Raw genomic sequence first — 21,136 nt, 5'->3', positions numbered from 1 at the left:
TTAACATCTGAATGTTAATAATACCACAACAATAACAACTAATACTTACACAGTACTTACTATAAGTCAGGTTACAATATATGTCCATATCTGTTAACACAGCAAACCTGGAAGGTGAATGGGTTGCAGGAATCAATGTCTTCAGTGCTGCTACTTGGAAACCCAAAAGGATAGTCATCAAAAATTTTGGTTGTCACTTTCCCCCCTCACAAAGGCCAAGCAATAAAAGTGGAAGTTAAACCCAGTTAACACAGTTCTCTTTAAAAAGGTTGAGGCATTGGAGGCTGAGCTTCCTGTCACAGTCAGGAAATCATAGAAAGTTCTTCTTAATGTCAAAGAAAAAAGGATGCCACTGTGTGACACTTTACTCCCCTCAAGTTGTGGATCTGGCATTGCACAATTACCTAGCCCCTATTTATAGTCAACAACAGAATGAGAATTAACTATAAAGAAAGCTGGTAAATTTTATGAAGGAGTGTTTTATGTTGGGAAAAAGAAAATAATGTCAGGAAGTTCCCATGCTAATACTAAAAGAATATATATATTCTTTTTCAGATTCTTTTCTGTTATAGGTTATTACAAAATTTTGAGTATAGTTCCCTGTGCTATACAGTAAGTACTTGATGGTTATCCATTTTATATATAGTAGTGTGTATATGCTAATCCCAACCTAATTTATCCTGCCCCTACCCCTTTGGTAACCATAAATTTGTTTTCTATGTCTGTGGGTCTATTTCTGTTTTGCTTTTTTTAATCTTTTTATTTTATATTGGAGTATAGCCAGTTAACAATGTTGTGATAGTTTCAGGTGCACAGCAAAGGGACTTAGCCATATGTTACATGTATCCATTCTCCCCCAAACTCCCCTTCCATCCAGGCTGGCCCACAACATTGAGCAGAGTTCCCTGTGCTATACAGTAGGTCCTTGTTGTTTATCCATTTTAAGTATAGCAGTGTGTACATGTTGATCCCAAACTCCCTCACTATCCCTTCCCCCCATCTTCCCCCGCTAGTAACCATAAGTTCATTCTCTAAATCTGTGAGTCTGTTTCTGTTTTATAAATAAGTTCATTTGTATCTTTTTTTTTTTCAGATTCCACATATCAGTGATATCACATGATATTTGTCTTTGGCTTACTTCACTTAGTATGATAATCTCTAGGTCCATCCATGTTGCTACAAATGGAATTATTTCATTCTTTTTTATGGCTGAGTAATACTCCTTTGTATGTACATATATACCACATCTTCTTTATCCATTCATCTGTCTTTGGACATTTAGGTTGCTTCCATGTCTTGGCTATTGTAAATAGTGCTGCAATGAACATTGGGGCACATGTATCTTTTCAAATTATAGTTTTCTCCAGATATATGCCCAATATTGGGGCTGCAGGATCATACGGTAACTCTGTTTTTAGTTTTTTAAGGAACCTCCATACTGTGCTCCATAGTGGCTATACCAATTTACATTCCCACCAACAGTGTAAGAGGGTTTTCTCCACACCCTCTCCAGAATTTAATACTTGTAGACTTCTTTGATTTTTATTTTTTATTGAAATGTAGTTGACATACAATATTATGTTAGTTTTAGGTGCACTATATAATGATTTGACATTTGCATACATTAGTAACCATCTGTCGCATACAAAGTTATTACAATATTATTGACCATATTCCTTATGCTGTATATTACATCCCTGTTACTATTTATTATATAACTGAAGGTTTGTACCTCTTAATCCCCTTCAACTATTTTGTGCTCCCACCTCCCTCCCTTCTGGCAACCAATTTTTCTCTGTATCGATGAGTCTGTTTTCTATTGTTTTTTTAGTCTCCATTTCATTTATTTCTTCTCTAATCTTTATTATTTCTTTCCTCCTAATAACTTTGGGTTTTGTTTGTTCTTTACTTTCTACTTCCTTTAGGTGTAAGGTTAGATTGTTTATTTTAGATTTCCGTTTGTTTGTTTCCTGAGATAGAATTGCATTGCTATAAACTTCCTTCTTAGAGTTACTTTTACTATGTCCCACAGATTTTGAATTGTTGTATTTCCATTTTTATTTGTCTCCAGGAATTTAATTTCCTCTTTAATGCTTCAGTCCCCCATTGGTTGTTTAGTAGCATTTGTTTAGCCTCCATGTGTTTGTGTTTTTTGCAGCTTTTTTCTCTTAGTTGATTTCTAGTGTCATTGTGTTGTGGTCAGAAAAAATTCTTGATATAATTTGTTTTCCTAAATTTATAGAGACTTGTTTTTTGGCTAGCATGAGATCTATCCTGGAAAATTTTCCAGGTGCACTTGAAAAGAATGTGTATTCTGTGTTTTTTAGATGGAATGATCTATATATATTTATTAAGACCACCTGGTATAATGTGTCATTTAAGGCCAGTGCTTTCTTATCAGTATTCTGTCTGGCTGTTCTATACATTGATATAAGTGGGGTGTTAAAGTTCCCTACTATTATTGTGTTACTGCAAATTTTTCCCTTTATTTTTGTTAATATATGCTTTATGTAGTTAGGTGCTCCTATGTTGGGTGCATATACATTTTCAATTGTTATATCAATCTCTTTATCATTATGTAATGTCCTTCTATGTCTCTGCTACAGTCTTTGTTTTTACGTCTATTTTGTCCCTTTTATAAGTATTGCTACCCCACATTTCTTTTTGTTTCCATTTGCATGGGATGCCTTTTCCCATCCCCTCACTTACAGTCTGTGTGTCTTTAGATCTGAAGTGACTCTTTTACAGGCAGCATATGTATGGGTCTTTTTTTCTTTTTTTAATTCATTCAGTCACTATATGTCCTTTGATTGGAGCATTTAGTCCATATACATTTAAATTAATTATTGATAGATATACTTGTTAATTGTTTTCTGGTCATTTTTATAGTTTTTTCTTTCTTTCTTCTTCTTTTGCTCTCTTCTGTTTTTATTTGATAACTATCTTTAGTGTTATGTTTAAATCACTTTCTCTTTTTTGTGAGTGTATCCATTATAGGTTTTTGGTTTGTGATAGCCACAAGGTTCATGTTTATTATGTTATACATGATTATTTTAAGTTGATGATCTCTTAAGTTCAAACATATTTTAACAGCCCTGTACTTTTACTACCCTCTACCACTTTTAATGTTTTTGACATCATATTTTACATCTTTTTGTTTTGTATATACCTTAACTACTTATTGTGGATATAGATGATTTTACTACTTTTGTCTTTTAACCTTCCTACTAGCTTTATAAGTAGTTGATCTACTACCTTTGCTGTATATTTGCCTTTACCAATGAGATTTTTCCTTTTGTAATTTTCATGTTTCTAATTGTGATTTTTTCTTTTCTTCTTAGAGAAGTCTCTTTAACATTTCTTGTAAAACCAGTTTAGTGGTGCTGAACTCTTTTAGCACCAATAAACTCTTTATCTCTCCTTCAAATCTGAATGATAGCCTTTCAGGGTGTAAGTTTTTTCCTGTCATCATTTTGAATATATCATGCCACTCCCTTCTGGCCTGAAAATTTTCTACCGAAAAGACAACTGATAGTCTGATGGGAGTTTCCTTGTACATACCTGGTTGCTTTTCTCTTGTTACTTTTAAGATTCTCTCTTTATATTTAATTTTTGCCATTTTAATTATAATGTGTCCTCATGTGGACCTCTTTGGATTCATCTTGTTTGGGACTCTCTGTGCTTTTTGGACCTGAATGTCTGTTTCTTTTCCCAGTTTAGGAATGTTTTCAGCTATTATTTCTTTAAATAAGTTTTCTGTCTTTTTCTCTCTCTCTCCTTCTTGGACCTTTATAATGTGAATGTTGGGATGCTTGATGTTGTCCCAAAGGTCTCTTAAACTATCTTCATTTTTTAAACTTCTTTTTTCTTTTTTATGTTCAGCTTGAGTGATTTCCACTACTCTGTCTTCCAGTCCACTGATCCTTTCCTCTGTGTCATCTACTCTACTCTTGATGCTTTCTAGTGTATTTTTTATTTCAGTCATTGTATTCTTCACCACTGTTTGGTTCTTCTCTGTATTTTCTAACTCTTTGTTAAAATTCTCACTGTGTTCATCCATCCTTCTGAGTTTGTTGAGCATCTTTATGATCATTATCTTGAACTCTTTATTGGGTACCTTGCTTGTGTCCACTTCTTTCAGTTTTTTTTTTTTTTTTTGAAGTTTTGTCTTGTTCCTTTGTTTGGAATATATTCTTCTATCTTCTCATTTTGCCTAACTCTCTGTGTTTATTTCTAAGTATTAAGTTGGTCGGTTACATTCCCTGATCTTGGAGAAGTGGCCTTATGGAGGAGATGTCCTATGGGGCCCAGCAGCACACTCCCATCTGCTCACCAGAGCTATATGCTCTAGGGGTACCCTCTCTGTGGGCTGTGTAGGCTCTTCCGTTGTGGCAGGGCCCACTACCATGGGTACACTGGTAGGCAAGGCTGGCTCTGACCCAGGTGGCTGCTAGACTGCTGGTGGCAGGACCAGGTCCTGGGGCTGCTGGCTGTGGGGAACTGGGGTTGGGGGGGGTTGGGTCTGGGCTGGTGCAACACACTGGTGGGCAGATAAACCGCTGGCATTAATAGGCCAAGAGAGGATTCCAAAATGGCACTTTTCAGCACCAGTTTCCTTGTGGTAGAACAAGCTCCCCAAAATGGCTGCTGCCAGAATCTGCTGCTGTCCCCAGAGGGTGTCCCAGTTGCCTCCTCCCTCTCTGGGAGGCTCTCCAAGATCAGCAAATGGGTATGACCCAGGCTCTTTTCAAATGCCTGCCTCTGAGCTGGGATTTGGAGAGTGTGAGATTTTGCATGCACTCTTTTAGAGTGGAGTCCCTGTTTCCTACAGCCCTGTAGCTCTCCCATACACAAGCCCTGCTGGCCTTCAAAGCCAAACATCTGAGTGCTCATCCTCCCAGTGCAGGACCCCTGGGCTGAGGAGCCCTATGTGGGGCTTGGACCCCTCAGTCCTTGGGGAGAACTTCTGCAGTTGTAATTATCCTCCTGTTTATGGATCACCTACTCAGGGGTATGAGTCTTGACTATACTGCATCTCCATCCCTCCTACTTGTCTTGTTGTGGTTCCTTCTTTATCTCTTTAGTTGTGGAAAATCTTTTCTCTAGTCTTCAGGCAATTCTCATAGATAGCGTTCTGTAAAAAGCTGTAATTTTGGTGTGCCTATCAGAGGAGGTGAGCTCAGCGTCTTCCTACTCCATCATCTTACCCACACCTCTGTTTTATTTTAAATATTTGCTTCTCCTGTTGATTTTATAGCCCAACCCTCCAGCCTCTTCCAGGTTACTTCTGTAGCTATGAACATTCTAGTTAAAATTATGAGTAATAAGGTGTGCTTAGTTCTATTAATACCTAAATTGAAGCTGTCATCTTGGCTAATTATAATAACAGAAAGGAAAAAAAAGAGACCAGAGTCTTGAATAAGGATAAATATTAATGAATTTGTTCATTAAGTGAAACTAAAATCTGTTACCCACAAATGGGTACTAATAATAGTAGGATACACTCTACTATTATTATTCATTCATTTGTTAATTCAAAACTATTGATTTATTTTTTAAAGATTTATTTACTTATTATTTATTTATTTATTTTTGGCTGTGTCGGGTCTTAGTTGCGGCATGCAGGATCTTTGTTGAGGCATGCAGGATCTCTCATTGTGGCACGCAGTTTCTTTGTTGTGGTACACGGGCTTCTTTCTAGTTGTGGCGTGTGGGTTTTCTCTTCCCTAGCTGTGGCACACAGGCTCCAGGGCACGTGGGCTCTGTAGTTGTGGTGTGCGGGTTCCAGAGTGCATGGGCTCTGTAGTTTGTGAAATGTGGACTCTAGTTGAGGTATGCAAGCTCAGTAGTTGTGGCATGTAGGCTTAGTTGCCCTGCGGCATGTGGGATCTTAGTTCCCTAACCAGGAATCGAACCCGCATCCCCTGCATTGCAAGGCAGATTCTTTACTGCTGGACCACCAGGGAAGTCCCTCAAAACTATTTATAAATCTACAGTGTAATATATTCTGGGCTAGGTCTGTCCTGAGATATACCTAAAAGGATAGAAGTAAGCCCTACTCTTGTAACAATTTTCATCTACTAGAAGAGGCTGGCAATTAAGCAACAATATAAAGTGTGTAGGAGTGATAAAAGTAGTCAAGAATTTTGGGAGTACATATTACGAATTATCTGCTAGGCTTTTGGCAGGGGAAACAGCAGATAAATTGATTTTTCAAATATACACAAAAAATAAGTTGGACTTAGTCAAGTAAAGAAGAGGAGAGTGAGAGTTATAGGACCTAGGGATCCACATTTATAAAAGTCTAGAAGAAAGGAGAACTGGCACTTTTAAAGAACTCAAAGAAGTTCAAAGTAATTGGAATATAGGTGTGGGAGTAACAAATGGTGAGAATTTAGGCTAGAAAGCTCTACAGGGGCCAAAAGATAATGAGCCTTCAATGCCCATTTTAAAGGGTTTAGACTTTATACTCAGGGCAATTAAAAGCCATTGAAAAAATTTTTCAAAGTGGAATAACACAGTCACATTTTCATTTCAGGAACATCTTGTAAACAGCACGGAGGGGCCCAGAATGGAGGCTAACGAATCATGTAATAGACTACTGTGGTACTTTATATAAGAGATGATGACGGTCTGAATTTAGGGTCAATGGGAGTGAAAATGAAAGAAGTGATAGATTTTAAAAGTATTAGGAAGTTCATTGGAGAATTTGTGATTGATTGGATGTGAGGAATATGACTAATGAGGTGGAATGAGAGAGAAAAAGCTAGACAGAGAGGAACATATGGAGATAAATAAATCAAGATGAAGCAAGGATAACTCTTCAGTTTCTGTTTCAGGGGACTGGGTTTACTGAGACAGAGAAGATTAGTGGAGGAGCAGCTTTGAAGAAGATAATGATTTCAGTTTGAACCTCTGCTGAATTTGATGTCAGACATCTAGGAAGATCTGGGCTTTAGGCAGCTAAATCAATCAATCTGGAGCTCAGAGAAGAGGTACAGCCTAGAGCACATAGATGGGTTTTGAAGTCATTGGGCTAGAAGAAATCGCACAATGAGTTTATGCGTAGTAGCTCCCTCCCATTATATGATATAGGACTGAAAAATGCTAACACTTTCAGGATGGATGGAGAAATAGGAGCCATAAAGGAGACTGCAAAGGGGCACTCAGAGAGGTACCAGGAAAATTAGTAAGAAAATCAGAACAAATGGTAATCTGAATATTTGAGAATATTTGGGTAATGGCAACCTGAACTTATTTGGCAACTTGAATCTTAGGGAAGAGAATGTTTCAAGAAAGCCTGGTAAGTGTCTGGTGGATTTCAAAAAGCCCTTCTTGAGGATTTATGGGCACTGAGGTCAGGCTATAGTAGGTTTAGAAATAAATTTGAAGATAAAGAGGATAGACGACTCTTTGGAGAAGTTCAGCTGTAGCTTCTGGAGCAATATGTGTAGGGAGGTAAGAATTCCACAGGACGTTTTATTTTCTCAAGGTAGGATAAATTTAGATATGTTAAAATGATAATGGAAAAAAGCCAAAAGTTAAAGATAAAAGAGGAAGGAGATAATTGAGAAAATAAGGCTTCTAACATTCATGAAGGATAGGATCCAGGGCACAGACAGAGGCTGGTCTTAGCTAGGAGACAGGACACGGGTTTTGTTTGAACAAGAGGAAAGGAGGAATGGAGAGCTACAATGCTGAATTTGGTCCTAAGAAGGTGAAAAGACCCTAAACAGCTTTTTTTTTTTTCTGTGATGTGAATTAGAACAGTAGAAAATGTGTAAAATAGCCACTGTGGTGAATGAAAGCGAGAGAGAGAGAGAGAGAGAGAGAGAGAGAGAGAGAGAGAGAGAGAGATGAGCTAACTAGGGAATGAGATAAGGAGGCTGGGGATCATGGATTCAAAAAGAGATCCCAGTGCGCCCATATTTACCCAGTGCCCATCCCAAGTACATCATGTGTCTATTTGGATCCCCCTATGAGGTAAAGTTCTCCCACAGCACAGATCTAAAACTGAGTGTCATTTTGACACGAAACAAAGTTAAATAAGAAGTTATATCAGGTTAGAATCACAGTATTAGCCTGTGTTGTATACTTACTCTGGCACAAGAGGGGATTCTTTTGCATATCATGGCTGTACTGTCCGTGAATCTCAGATGCCAGTACTTTACCAATAAACATCACATTCCCTTTAATAAATCAAACTGAATTTGTCTATTAAGTTAAATGTTTTGACCCATTGTAAGAGTGTCAGACTGTTTACCTATTAGTTGTTAAATTAGTCACACATTGACTACCTAAGAATTCAACTTAAAATGACCACGTGATGGTTCTAGGATGGATTGTGGCGCTAAAATTTTGCCAATAAATTATATAGGAGGTTATTTTTTATACCTAAGCTTTCAAGTACTCTAATATTAATGCTTCTTTTCAAAGTGTGAAAGTAACACATTTGTTGTGGAGAATTTGGAAAACAAAGAAAAATATAGATAAGAAAATAGAAATCACCCTAATTTCCTACTCAGAGTTAACTGCTTCTAGTATTTTTCTATATATACACACAGAATTGTTTTTTAATTGGATTATATTATGTAATAAACATTTGTTTTCACTTTTCACATCCTGAACATTTCTTCACGTTATTAAATATTCTTCAAAAACGTGATTTTCAATGTTAACATTGGAAAGCATACTACATATTATGCACATTGAGAGATGTTCCGTAATTTGAACATTGTCCTTTTGTTGGCCATTTAAGTTTTTAATTTTCTTTCATATTGAGGAGAATATCCCTGCACACAAAACTTAGCCCACATCTCTGATTCCTTCCTTAACCATTTAGCTGCTCTTAATTGTCACTAATACTGTGGTTCTCTCTGAGTGTAAGATAGTAGGATAGAGCATTTGGGGTTTAAATGAAACTATATTTTGGAAGAAAACAAAACTATCCTAATTCTAAACATTTGTAAACATCAATGTTCCTTAAACCTTGACAAAGACATATTGTCTAGACTCTCTTGATACCTGAGATACAAAAATTTGAAATATAATAAAGATACCTCTTCTGACATGAGTATTACAAAGCTAATCTATCATCCATAATCCAAGGAATGAATGTTTTTATAGAGTAGATTTTGCCTTCCCCCTTTCAGCCAGAATTTGAATACTTGTTACTGACATTTTTTGACTATTCTAATAGAAAGATAAATATCTATCTAGACATATGTACTGAGCTATACTGAGCCACACAGATTTCACAGTTCATACTAATTGAGAGAAGAAAGTAATTCCTAGGTACCAAATAATGTGGTGGCAGGCTGCAGCCTTCTTTACAATTTTGAGTTCCCCTGTGTAGTGATTGGATAATTCTGCATTACCAAATATTTTTAAAGTGCAAATTTGAAGGTTTTTTTTTAAATAACTCTACTAGGTAGAAATTTAAGTAAAGCAGACTTATAGATCATACATTCATTTCCTTGCACTATTCCCCTAAGTGTCCCCTATTCTTTCTTTGAACCTCAAAGCATTCTGTTTCTAGAAACCTATACAATAGTGCAGTAGCCTGGGGTTTGGGGAGAGGTATGCTGTGTAGATTGAAGGTGTTAATTATCCTTACCTCATTTTAATTTTCACAACTGCACTACTAGATGGAGAAGATGCTTAGTAAGCATGTATTAATCATGTTTTAGAGAAGAAGAGAAATCAAGATTCAAAGTTAGGTAACTTGTCCCCAAACTAGAAGCAGAGTTGAGTCAGATTTATGGCAGGTCTTTAACTCTTGATCAGTGTGTTTGCCTAAGCCTGAACTTCTAAAATTTCTCCTCCTAAAGTTTCATGAATTCTTGTCCCTTGTTTTCTTACACTGTCCACTTTCTAACTTTGTAGTTTTCCTCTCTCTTCCATTTCCCAAAAGACACATTTGGGGTTTTCCTGCAGAAGAGTTTTGTCTTTTGTTCCACATTTTTTACTTTTCGGTTTCTTTTCTTTTTCAAATTAAATCCTTATTCATTTTCCAGTTTTGCCCCAGAATTCATCAGAAAAAAATTTAACCATAGAAGTATATGTAAGAGACCATCCAGTCCAACCCCATGGTTTACTAGTAAATTTAATAAAGCACAGAGAGTAAATGACTTGCTTAAAGTCATAATTGGTGGCAGAGCCAGGGTAGGATTTGCTTCTTCTGATTCTTAGTCCATTGTTGTTTTGAAACATTTAATAAAATTGCATAATAGTAAAGATGAAGTAATGCAACTTCTAGTAACTTTTCTTAATGTGTATGAACTGTTTATTTCCAACTTTTCCAGATTAGATAAAGAGGAGAAGCTTCTGAAACAAAGTCTAGAATGCTGAGATGATTTGGCAATCTGAGAACAGATTTGTAACCAGATTGAAAAGACTACAATTATTTCTTAAATCTGCAGTGAAACTTCTTCTCATGAAAGTCCTTCAAATTATGTAATTAAGTGGTTCAAAGCTCCCAGACTGGTTTCAATGTACTATAATGTAGCACATTTATCAAACTATACAGGGAGTTTCCAGTGGAGCAGGTTATTCTCCCATAACCTGACAACCGGAGATTACGGAAAACAAAACATCATAAATAAAAATTGGCTGTGAGGAAAGTTCTCTTACACATTATATTAGGAATAATTTAGAAATGCATAAAAACCACGTAATGGAGCCTAAGGGAAAATAAAAATTTTATTCCCTCCCCACAAATTAATTTTTCTGGGTTTTCTCATTTATCATCTTCAATAGATATATGTAGCCTATAGCCCAAGGCATATTTGAACCAAGAAATAAAGTACTGAAGGTTTTTAAATGTGTACTTTTAAATCCTACTGTAGTAAAATAAAGTCCAAATGCAGAATATTAAAAACAATCTTCTGGGGATTCCCTGGTGGTTCAGTGGTTAGGACTCCACACTTTCACTTCCAGGGCCCGGGTTCAGTCCCTGGTCGGGGAACTAAGATCCCACAAGCTGTGCAGTGTGACCAAAAAAAAAAAAAAAGGTCTCCCTGGTTAGTGTTTTGTACATTTAAAAGATCATTATCACTGTGGAAGGGACAAATCGGACAAATCTTCCTTTAAGATGGAGAAAAGTAATTGCCCTTGACACTAGGCAGGGATGGAGAATTTAGGGGTTACTGATGTAGTTGTGTTCCTCGCTATCACGGTACAAAAAGAACTCTCTCTTCCTGCTGATAACCGGAGGAGAGGCAAGAGGCCTGGGAGAGTCACATGGAGCCTGGAGAAGATGCTGACAGAAGAGCGGCAGCTCTGTTTAACCACAGCTGGTCTCACGGCTCCCTTGACCAGATTGTTATATGAGGCTGTTTAGAAGGAGCAATTGTGCAGCGTGTTTGCTGAAAAAATAGCTTCAGTGGTGGCCAAGCATCCTGGTTTTTGTTTGTCCCTTCTCCCTTGTAGAATGAGACTAATAGGAATAATCTACCAGAAGTCTATATATTGATGCCAAAGTTTTTCTCCCAAAGTCTCATCGTCTAAAATATATTTGCAAAAATTCTCATCACTGTTCAGCTCCTTAAATAGAGGGATGTCTAATATAGGACACCTAATATCAAGGTGTCCACAGGGCTCTATTCACTGCTGGAAGCTCTGCAGGAGCATCGGAGACTCCTTTCCTTGCTTTTTTCATGGATGTTAACTTGCATTTATGTTTAAAATTAAACAGGGAATTAAGAGTTCTACTTCCATCCCTGCTGCCATTTGGAAATGGCGATATCATGCTCACTGCCTCTAATTCCAATTATCTTCATGCTGCACATCTCATGAGTTCTGGGAAAGCTCGAGTGTCTCTTCCCATGTGCCAGCTATTGCTTACAGAGCTTGGTTTCATAATTTCATAATCAGTGCATTGTCATTAGAAAATTATGGGAAATTACAGTGGACTAGCCAATGTAAGGCATATGAAACCTGTATTAGCCTAATAAAAATAATTTTAAATTATTAGCCTCATAAAAATTAATTTTTAAATAATCAAGGAGGACTGTGTAAAATGACTGAAATTCCATTTTAATAAGTAATTTTATGAATTTTCCTGATTATAAAAAGTTGGAGAAATCCAACACTTTATTTTGTAAAAGAAAATGAAAATGTAACTTAAGTGAGTTTTTGAATCATTCTAGATGAGGCTCAGAACACTTCCTGAAAGATGGTAAGTGGTCAAATATATTTAATTATTGGATGAGGTGAGGGACTGAAAGAGTTAGCACCAATAGCTTATAAAAAGAAGACAAAAGAATTAATAACCACGTGTTTTTCTTAAAGGCAACTGAACTGAAAATACAGTTTTATACCTTTTAGTCAAAGACTGAGATCTAACTGATGTAACTTGAATAACAGGAATGCATTTTTACATGTTGCAAATATAGAAATTGAGATAATTTATATAAGAGTTAGGATGAAGTTTACTTTTACTTTATGTTAAAAAAAAAGTTTCCTAACAAAGTGTACAAAGTAAGGAAAATTGCTAGGATGTTTTATCTGTGAGAGAGAATAAATTGTTTTCAAGCTCATACCTCCCCATCCCCTTTCAGCATTTGTTGAGAACTCACTCTGTGGGAGTATTAATTTTCTACTGTAGCTCTTTAACAAATTACAAACTTGGTGGCTTAAAACAATACAAATGTATCTTACAGTTCCGTAGGTTGGAAGCCTGACATGGGTCTCACTGGGCTAATATCAAGGTATGCACAGGGCTGCATTACTTTCTGGAAGCTCTGAAGAAGAATCAGACTTGTTTCCTTGCTTTTTTTTTTCTTTTCCTTTCAATTTCTAGAGGTCGTCTATAATTCCTTAACTCATGGCTCCCTTCCTTCATCTTCAAAACCAGCAACACTGCATCTCTCTGACCGTTCTTCTGTGGACCCATCTCCCTCTGACCACAGCTGGAAAGGTTCTCAGATTTTAAGAACCCGTGTGATTACATTAAGCCTACCCAGATAATTCAGGATAATCGCCCCATCTTGAGGCCCTTAACATTCATCACATGTGGGAGGCAGTGTTCAGTTCACAGGGCTCTGAGCCAGCATCAGAAGATACTAATGTAGATATATTTATTTTAAATAATTTTGGTGTATTTGGTGTATTCATATTTATTAATGAAGGGAATAATCAACTCCCTTTAAACAAAAGACTTTCCTAAATTGCTTGAAATGTTTTTATGTACATAAAAAATTTAAAATAATTTAATAATTGTTTAATAATAATTCCATTGCCTTCTGCAAGTCTACATATTTTACATAATTTAATTGTAATAACAATACAATTATATATACATGATAGTATCTTACATTCTGTTCTTTTCACTTACTTCATATATATATTATTAAGCAAACAGGCTGTATTTTATTAAACTTTACTCCTGATACTAGAGATTTATTTGTTTGCAGTTTCTTACTAGATTAGATAATTCTTCACTGAACATTCACTTATTTGTCCAGCTTTTTCCTTTTATTGAATAAATCCCTTGGAAAAAAATTCTTTGAAAGGAATTACAGAGTCAGAATGTATGCCTACCCATTTTTCTCTTCTTATTTGTCTATAGAGCCATAATTTTGTTCAGGTATTAGGTGGTAAATTGGTCAAGGACCAGAGTGTAAGCCCCAGAGAATGTATTTGTCTTATAAGCCAAACCTGGAAATTTCCATCTCCTGTGCCAGTGATTGGTTTAAGAATTACCTGTGACTTAATTCTGTCCAGTAAGACCAAGCTGACATTTTCATAGCTGGTGAGGATTTGATCAGAGCCGAGATTTAGAACACCGAATCTGTGTAGTGCTGACATCTATTTGCACCATCGGGGTGTTTGTTATCACTATAATTCAGATGAGAGGAGGAGCTGAATGGGGATGAGACTGGAACAAGAGCAAATGGCAGTGCAGAGGACAAGGCAAAAGAAGGATTCGAAGGTGACTCTGACGTGTTGAGCCAGGGTGACTGTGTAAGAAAGAAAGTGCCATTGTTGGGATGGTAGGTTTGTGGGTGTTTGGGATGCCCAGGGATGTTGGGACCCCTTCAATTTGGGATGTGTGACCTGAGGACAGAACATCCAAATAAATGTGAGCCTTAAGAGAGAGACATTTTGGGTTCAGTAGAAATGTACCGTGAGCAACACATACAAATCACATATATAATTTTAAATTTTCTAGTAATGTCGTTTTTTAAAAAGTAACAAGTGAGGCTAATTTTAATAGTGTACTTTATTTAACACACTACATCAAAGATAGTATCATTTCATTAGTCATTACATATCCCAGCATCTCAATTTTCTCCAGCCACGTTTCAAGTGCTTAATAGTCATGTACGTCTAGAAAGACCAGTTTAGGAGCTGGTAATAAAGTCAGCACCTTTCTTTGTTTGCAGGTGTGAACCCATGTTCGAGTTGTTCCTGCTTTTTTTCTGCTGTTACGAACAATGCTGTAATGAACAGTCATACACACAACTTCTGGTGCAGCAGTTAGGGGCAGTGTACTCTTGGGAGTGGGACTTGTGCACAGCAGCAGCAGAGACAGGCCTCACTGTCTTCCCAGGTGGCTGCTGCAGCTCACGCCCCTGCTAGTAGGATGCAAAAGCACCCACATGGCTCCACACCCCAAAGTCACGTTTCATTTTTGTCAAGCTAGTGGGTGTAAAATGGTTTCTTACTCTGTCATAATATTCATTTCTCTGATGATTAATGAGTTTGAATACCTTTCCAGATCCATTTGAATCTTCATTTTGTTCTCTTCTGTGGTAATCACAAATATTTATTCATTCAAATATAAGTATATTTATATTATGTATGTTATAGATGTCATATATTATATTTGTATATGGATCATATATTCATTTACAAATGGTTGTTGAACACCCTCTGCTAAATACTGGTCTAGGTACTGGGAATGAACTAGTGAGGAAAAAATGATATAGTCCCAAATTCTGCCTTCATGGAGTTTACATTCTAGTGTGTGTGCAGTGACCAGGGAGAGACCAAAAAGAGGTAAAATGCTGTCTGACGTATGTCAGTGAACCTGGGTTTAAGTCTGGCTCAGCCATTTTACGTCATTAAACCTTGGTTTCTGCAATTGTAAAAAGGAGATGGCAATAATATTTATCTTCTGTTGTTTATTAAATACATATGAAGAACTTGACACAGTGTCAGGCAAATTGTAAGGATTTGGCAAATGCTAATGACAAGAAGAAGAAGAAGGAGAAGAAGAAGAGGAAGAAGAAGAAGAAAAAGAAAATATAACTACTATTTTCCCCTTTCTTGCTTCTATTTTTTCTTCTAGGTTTTTTTTTCTTTTTTTCCAGTTACAACTACTGAAGTTTCAGATTACATATGTTTTGTTTTTTTTTGAAGCATTGGCTCTCATTTAGGTGTCAACCTCCTGGTATTTTCTGCAGCAAGACAGACGACTTTGGCTAATTTTGAGATGTGTTGTTTTCCAACTTCTTAAATCCCAAGAACAAAGAGCCTGAGTACATGTACTTTTAAAAAATCTGCATCACGTTGAATAGGCAAAAATGTGGGAAAATCCAGAGGAATATCTTATATAATTCAGGGCTGTGTTCTGTGAGTATAAGTGTTGCTTGAATTGATCATTTCAATCCAATAACCAATTGATTGTTAATTTATGTGCAAAGTACCGTGTAGGGAGATGCATATGACTTTATTAATCTTTGGAATAATAATTTGTCCCTTTTTCTTAGATAATGATGTTGAAAATGATCTTCAATCATACATCAGTTGAGCACTGCAAGTCGTCCACAGAAAAGCAGGAAGAGTGCAGCTTCTTCTTAACAGCTGTTCGCCTGGCTTCACTGAACCAGATCTTGGATCCCTGGGTTTATCTGCTGCTAAGAAAGATCCTTCTTCAAAAGTTTTGCCAGGTAGCAAATGCTGTCTCCAGCTGCTGTAATAATGGAAAGAAAGTACAGATGATCTCACTATCCAATGAAATAACACAGACAGAGGCATGAAAGAGAACTCTTAATCAACTTGCATGTTCACAGCTTTTGGCAACAAATAGCCCTAAACCTTACTGTGAATTTAGGCATATCTGGCATGCCACTGTTTATGCGTTGAAGTAGAATTTTTGATATAAGGCTAAATGGTCTCAGAAGCATAGATAATCCCCTATGTGCCAGAAGTATTCAAACACAAACAAAGGAAAATAGATTAATAATAGTCTAGTGTTTGGGGGACTCTGTCATTTGTAGCTGAATATGTGATTATTTATTAGGTGAAGACTTTTTCTTCTATATAAATGATCTTGGTCTGTGATGGGGGTGGGATGGGAATAGTTAATATTCTAGTATTCTGAATACATGGGGAATTTAACGCACAGATCGTTGAAGACAAGGTTTGTTTTTGCTCAAAACCTTGGCCTTCTGCTTTCTCTTTTACTCTCTCTTTCTCTCTGTGTCACTCTTATTCCCCTTACATTTTTTTAAAAAGTTGAGTTAGGAGTAAAAAAACATCTATAATGTATCCACAAGTGTTCATTGGTACTGATGTTATTTAAATACTGCTCAATTTGTAAATTAGCTGCTAACCTTACAAAGTTTAAGTTTTGGTTGGGTTGGTAATTAGGTTTATTCATTATCTGAATAAGAGTCAGTTCCATTTATTTCAAAAATGACAGAGTTTGTGACCATCCAAATTGCTAAATGTTCTTCCTTTTGATTACATTTTTAATTCCTACAAGCCTGCAGAAGATTCGTAAAACTGTGCTTGGGAGTCAGTGAAGTGATTTTTCAAAATGCTATTTAAGGACTGATTTGAGCACTAAATATACGTACTCTGGCTAATTATCTTCCCTGATTTTCCACCAAAAGTATTCTCTTCAGTATTTTGGGTATTTAAATACTAACTCTGATTCTAACACCAATAAATATTTTGAAGCTTCCATAAAGACTTTCCATAGTTTGGCCTATTTATAGGATTAGGAAATTAATAATATTGATCCCTCACAGCACTTTCTCTGCCCTCTTCTCAAAGTAGCTCTATCTAAATATTTATTCTTAAAATGTTTCTCTCAGGGTCTACATGTGTACAAACCTTGATAGCTAAGCTTGATATCTTTTTGGCACAAGTAGGTCACTACGTTAAGTTTTGAGAATTACACTTAAACAGAAGATTTCCCCAACAAACACAACAATCTTTCAAATCAGACCTACATAATATGTTCTTCATACTCTTTAGAGCATTCATTTTGCAGACTTACTAACATTTTCTCATGAAGATTTTAATTTGTTTTTTCCTTTATTGCCTTCCTAGTTTTAAGAAACTTGAGATTTATTTATACTCCTTTATAGTAACTACATTTGTGTTTGTGTTCAGTAAGCATTTGGGGAAGAATTAATTTTAAGAGGTACAAAATATCTATTAGATTAATAAGTACACCACTCTAAGTCAATCAGGAGGAATCAATTTAAATGACCATGTCAAATTGAGTGAGACAGCAAGATCTGCTGGGAGCAGAAATAGAGACACAGATGTAGAGAACAAATGTATGGACACCAAGGGGGGAAAGTGGCGGAGATGCGGGGTTGGTGGTGGGATGAACTGGGAGATTGGGATTGACATATATACACCAATATGTATAAAATAGATAACTAATAAGAACCTGCTGTATAAAAAAATAAATGAATAAATATAATTCAAAAATTCAAATAAAAGAAAAAAATCTGCTGGGAGCACTTTTGTAACTCATGATCATTCCACTAGTCTAGGTTTTGGAAAAAATGATGATAAATAACCTATACTAAAACCCCATTATAAAATCTCTCTATGCCATAGAATTGGATTATCCTACAGGTCACCTCATGGAGGATGAAACAAAACTACATACTTTTTTTTTCAGGAAAAAAGTGCACTTAAATGATCTTATAGTGAAGAGGTTTTACCTCTTGAGTGGTCCTCAGACCCTAGGTTTAGATATACACATAGTATAGATCCAAGTGGTATGAGCTTGATTGGGTTATTTCTTCCAGCACCTAGTACAGCACTTGGAATATAGAAAGTGTTCAATGACTGTTTGCTCAGGGAATGAATGAATCATTATCTGCCAAAACCAAGTGCACATTGGTGGGGCCCCACAATATGGTTGAAGCTCTTCATGCCATTACAGACCATCAAGCTGATACAGTGAATGATCTCTGCTTGTTTAATTACAGAAACACAAATTTATCTTCAGATGTGCAGTGTCATATTGTTGCATAACAAAGAGCGTTATTTGTATTAATAATTTAAGAGACTGCTACTCCCAAGTGGTAATTGAGATTATTGTCAAAGAAATAGCACTTTTCATCAAACCACAGAAATGCATAAAGACAAAACAGCCTAAAACTCATGCTTAACTACAAAACAAATCTTAACTACAAAACCATGTATCCCTGCCCAGGGATACATGGTAGTTGTGGATGATGGCAGTTTTTGAACAAGCTTGAAAAGGAATCTAAAAAAAAAAAAAAAAGAGGTTCTGAAGAACCTAGGGTCAGGACAGGAATAAAGACGCAGACGTAGAGAATGGACTTGAGGACATGGGGAGGGGGAAGGGTAAGCTGGGACGAAGTGAGAGAGTGGCATGGACATACATACACTACCAAATGTAAAATAGATAGCTAGTGGGAAGCAGCTGCATAGCACAGGGAGATCAGCTCAGTGCTTTGTGAACACCTAGAGGGGTAGGATAGGGAGGATGGGAGGGAGACGCAAGAGGGAAGGGATATGGGGACATATGTATGCATATGGCTGATTCACTCTGTTGTACAACAGAAAGTAACACAACATTGTAAAGCAATTATACTCTAATAAAGATGTTTAAAAAAAGAAGAATTAATGAATAGGTAAATAATTGAAACAAGTAATTCTGGAAGAAGGATCTGGACATAAGAGGCTATCTTTTTAGTAGAGACTTTAAAATATAATATTATTGTCAAAAAAAAAAAGGAGATGGAAAAGGAAGAATTATGTAAACAGCATGTGAGTTTTGTTATGTAGGCAGCCATTTGTTAGTACATGGAAAACCTGATAAGAAATATAAGTCCTAAATGATATCAGTCTTTGGATGATAGCTGAAGTTAGATTTCAGAGATGTTGTTCAGAGGCCCTAGATGTGGTTAGGAAGTAAACATCTAAAGTCACTGCAGAAGAGTATGTCAGTTTCCACGTTTAAGTTCATTGGCCTTTAAATTCACTCGCATATACTTAGTTTAGCCATGCATATATCTGAGCAGGAAAAAAATGCATGCATAAATTATGAGAATTACAAAACTTCTCAGTATTGGTTAAAAAAAAAAATAGAGACCTAGGAAACTAAATAGAAAGTAGTGAGTGAATGCAATGTAGAAATATATGTAATGTCAGCTGTCGTAGATTTTACGAAACAGTTTTGATTTTCCAAACAGTGAATTTATACCGCTATGTTGTGTCACAGAAGAGAATGATGACACGTCAACCAATTAGAACAGTTTACTTTTCAAATAAAATAAGTATGGTGGATATCTTTAAAATATTTTAAATTGAAGAAACAAAATGTGTTATCCCAAGATTTATCAAATTTACCTAATGCTATATATGAAGTTATTTTAAATCATGCCAGATTTAAATGATTGTCAATTTTAAAGTGCACATATATACTGAACACTTCTTTATTATATAAAAGACCTTTTGACCATGTTATGGAATAAAATTGTGGAAGCTCATGTAAAAGTTAACTATAAAAGACCCTGTGACCACACTGGCATTGAGTAATAGACAAACTAAAAACTTTGACAAAACAGTATTTTAATAAGGTGGACAATCTGTGGCAATATTCTAATATTAAATTTTCAAGAATTAGGAATTTTATTTATTTAATACTTTATATGTTTTTGTTGGTTTTGACCCCAGATTAGTGATCTGCTTTCAGTCTTCCCCATGTCAGTTATCATAGTTCTTTGTATTGGGATTAAGTCAGCTACAGAAAATAGAAAAATTTTGTTTTATGAAATTTTAGGCACATATATTACCCATTTATTCTCATATTTTAACCCCAAAGCTTCTCTTGAAATATACAGATTACTAGAAGATGAGTGACACAGAGAGACTTTATTACTACAGAGAGTATTTATTACTACAAACATATAAAAAGCTTAGTATGGAATAATTAAAATTTCCATGATTTACCTCTGTAAAAATTTAGGTCGCCAACCATGCCCAATCTTCATAACTGCTTGTTTATTGCTAGCTTTGTGATTGTGTTATGTCTCAAATCTGCAAAAATTGAGGTCTAAATAAATGAAAAGAATTGTTCAATGAATGAGATTATAACATTTTTTAAATGAAGAGTAATATTGTGGCTAAACCGACAGAACTGTTTTCTGAGTTGCAATACAATGCTAATAAGAGGTGACATAATCTGTGATGTTTCCTAACATAGGTTATGATAGAGTCTATTTACAAAATTTGGAAATCAGTCTAAAACTCACATGCAGATTTGTTAAGAAGCTGCTATCTGTTCAGAATTCTAAGACTACTGACAGGTGGTGATTACGTATGAAGCATGAAACAGAGAATTAGGAAAAATTCAAAAATTAAACTCCATTATACTGGTATCATTAATATAGTTACTAATTACATGTAAAAGTTCATTTCCCCTAGATTTCTCTCATGCAAAAGGTTTCAATTTTATAATGATTCATGTTGTAGTTATTAAGTAAAATTTTTCACATGCCTTCCCTGAATGCCTTTTTTGGATTGAGTCCACCTATAAAACTGAAGAAAGTAAAAAGAATAGTACAAGGTGACTTTGTTCTCAAAGTGACAAAGGGAAAACTGAAACTATACATATTTATGAAAGACTTCAACAAGTCTAGAAGTGAGGCATTTTTTTTTTCTAAAAGAGGTCAACAATTATTTTTTTGTACGCGGGCCTCTCACCGCTGTGGCCTCTCCCTCTGCGGAGCACAGGCTCCAGACGCGCAGGCTCCAGACGCGCAGGCTCAGCGGCCATGGCTCACGGGCCCAGCCGCTCCACGGCATGTGGGATCCTCCCGGACCGGGGCACGAGCCCGTGACCCCTGCATCGGCAGGCGAACTCCCAACCACTGCGCCACCAGGGAAGCCCCCATATAGTCTCTATTTT

The 21,136-nt window shown here is 36.2% G+C and overlaps 1 protein-coding gene across 2 annotated transcripts in view; it reads left to right on the top strand.

Annotated features, from left to right (window-relative positions):
* Positions 1-21,136, top strand: part of PTGER3 (prostaglandin E receptor 3) — a 69,299-nt gene that overhangs the window by 21,643 nt on the left and 26,520 nt on the right. For both annotated transcript variants that reach the window (XM_060023822.1, XM_060023825.1), the window contains exon 2: positions 15,717-15,896. In XM_060023822.1, the coding sequence (XP_059879805.1) occupies positions 15,717-15,896 (180 nt within the window). The remainder of the gene's footprint in view (positions 1-15,716; positions 15,897-21,136) is intronic.

The sequence above is a fragment of the Delphinus delphis genome, chromosome 1 (genome assembly GCF_949987515.2).
Source record: "Delphinus delphis chromosome 1, mDelDel1.2, whole genome shotgun sequence".
In the NCBI taxonomy this organism is placed as follows: Eukaryota; Metazoa; Chordata; class Mammalia; order Artiodactyla; family Delphinidae; genus Delphinus; species Delphinus delphis.
The sequence above is the reverse complement of the archived record's forward strand: the minus strand, read 5'-3'. Positions and strand labels throughout refer to the sequence as shown.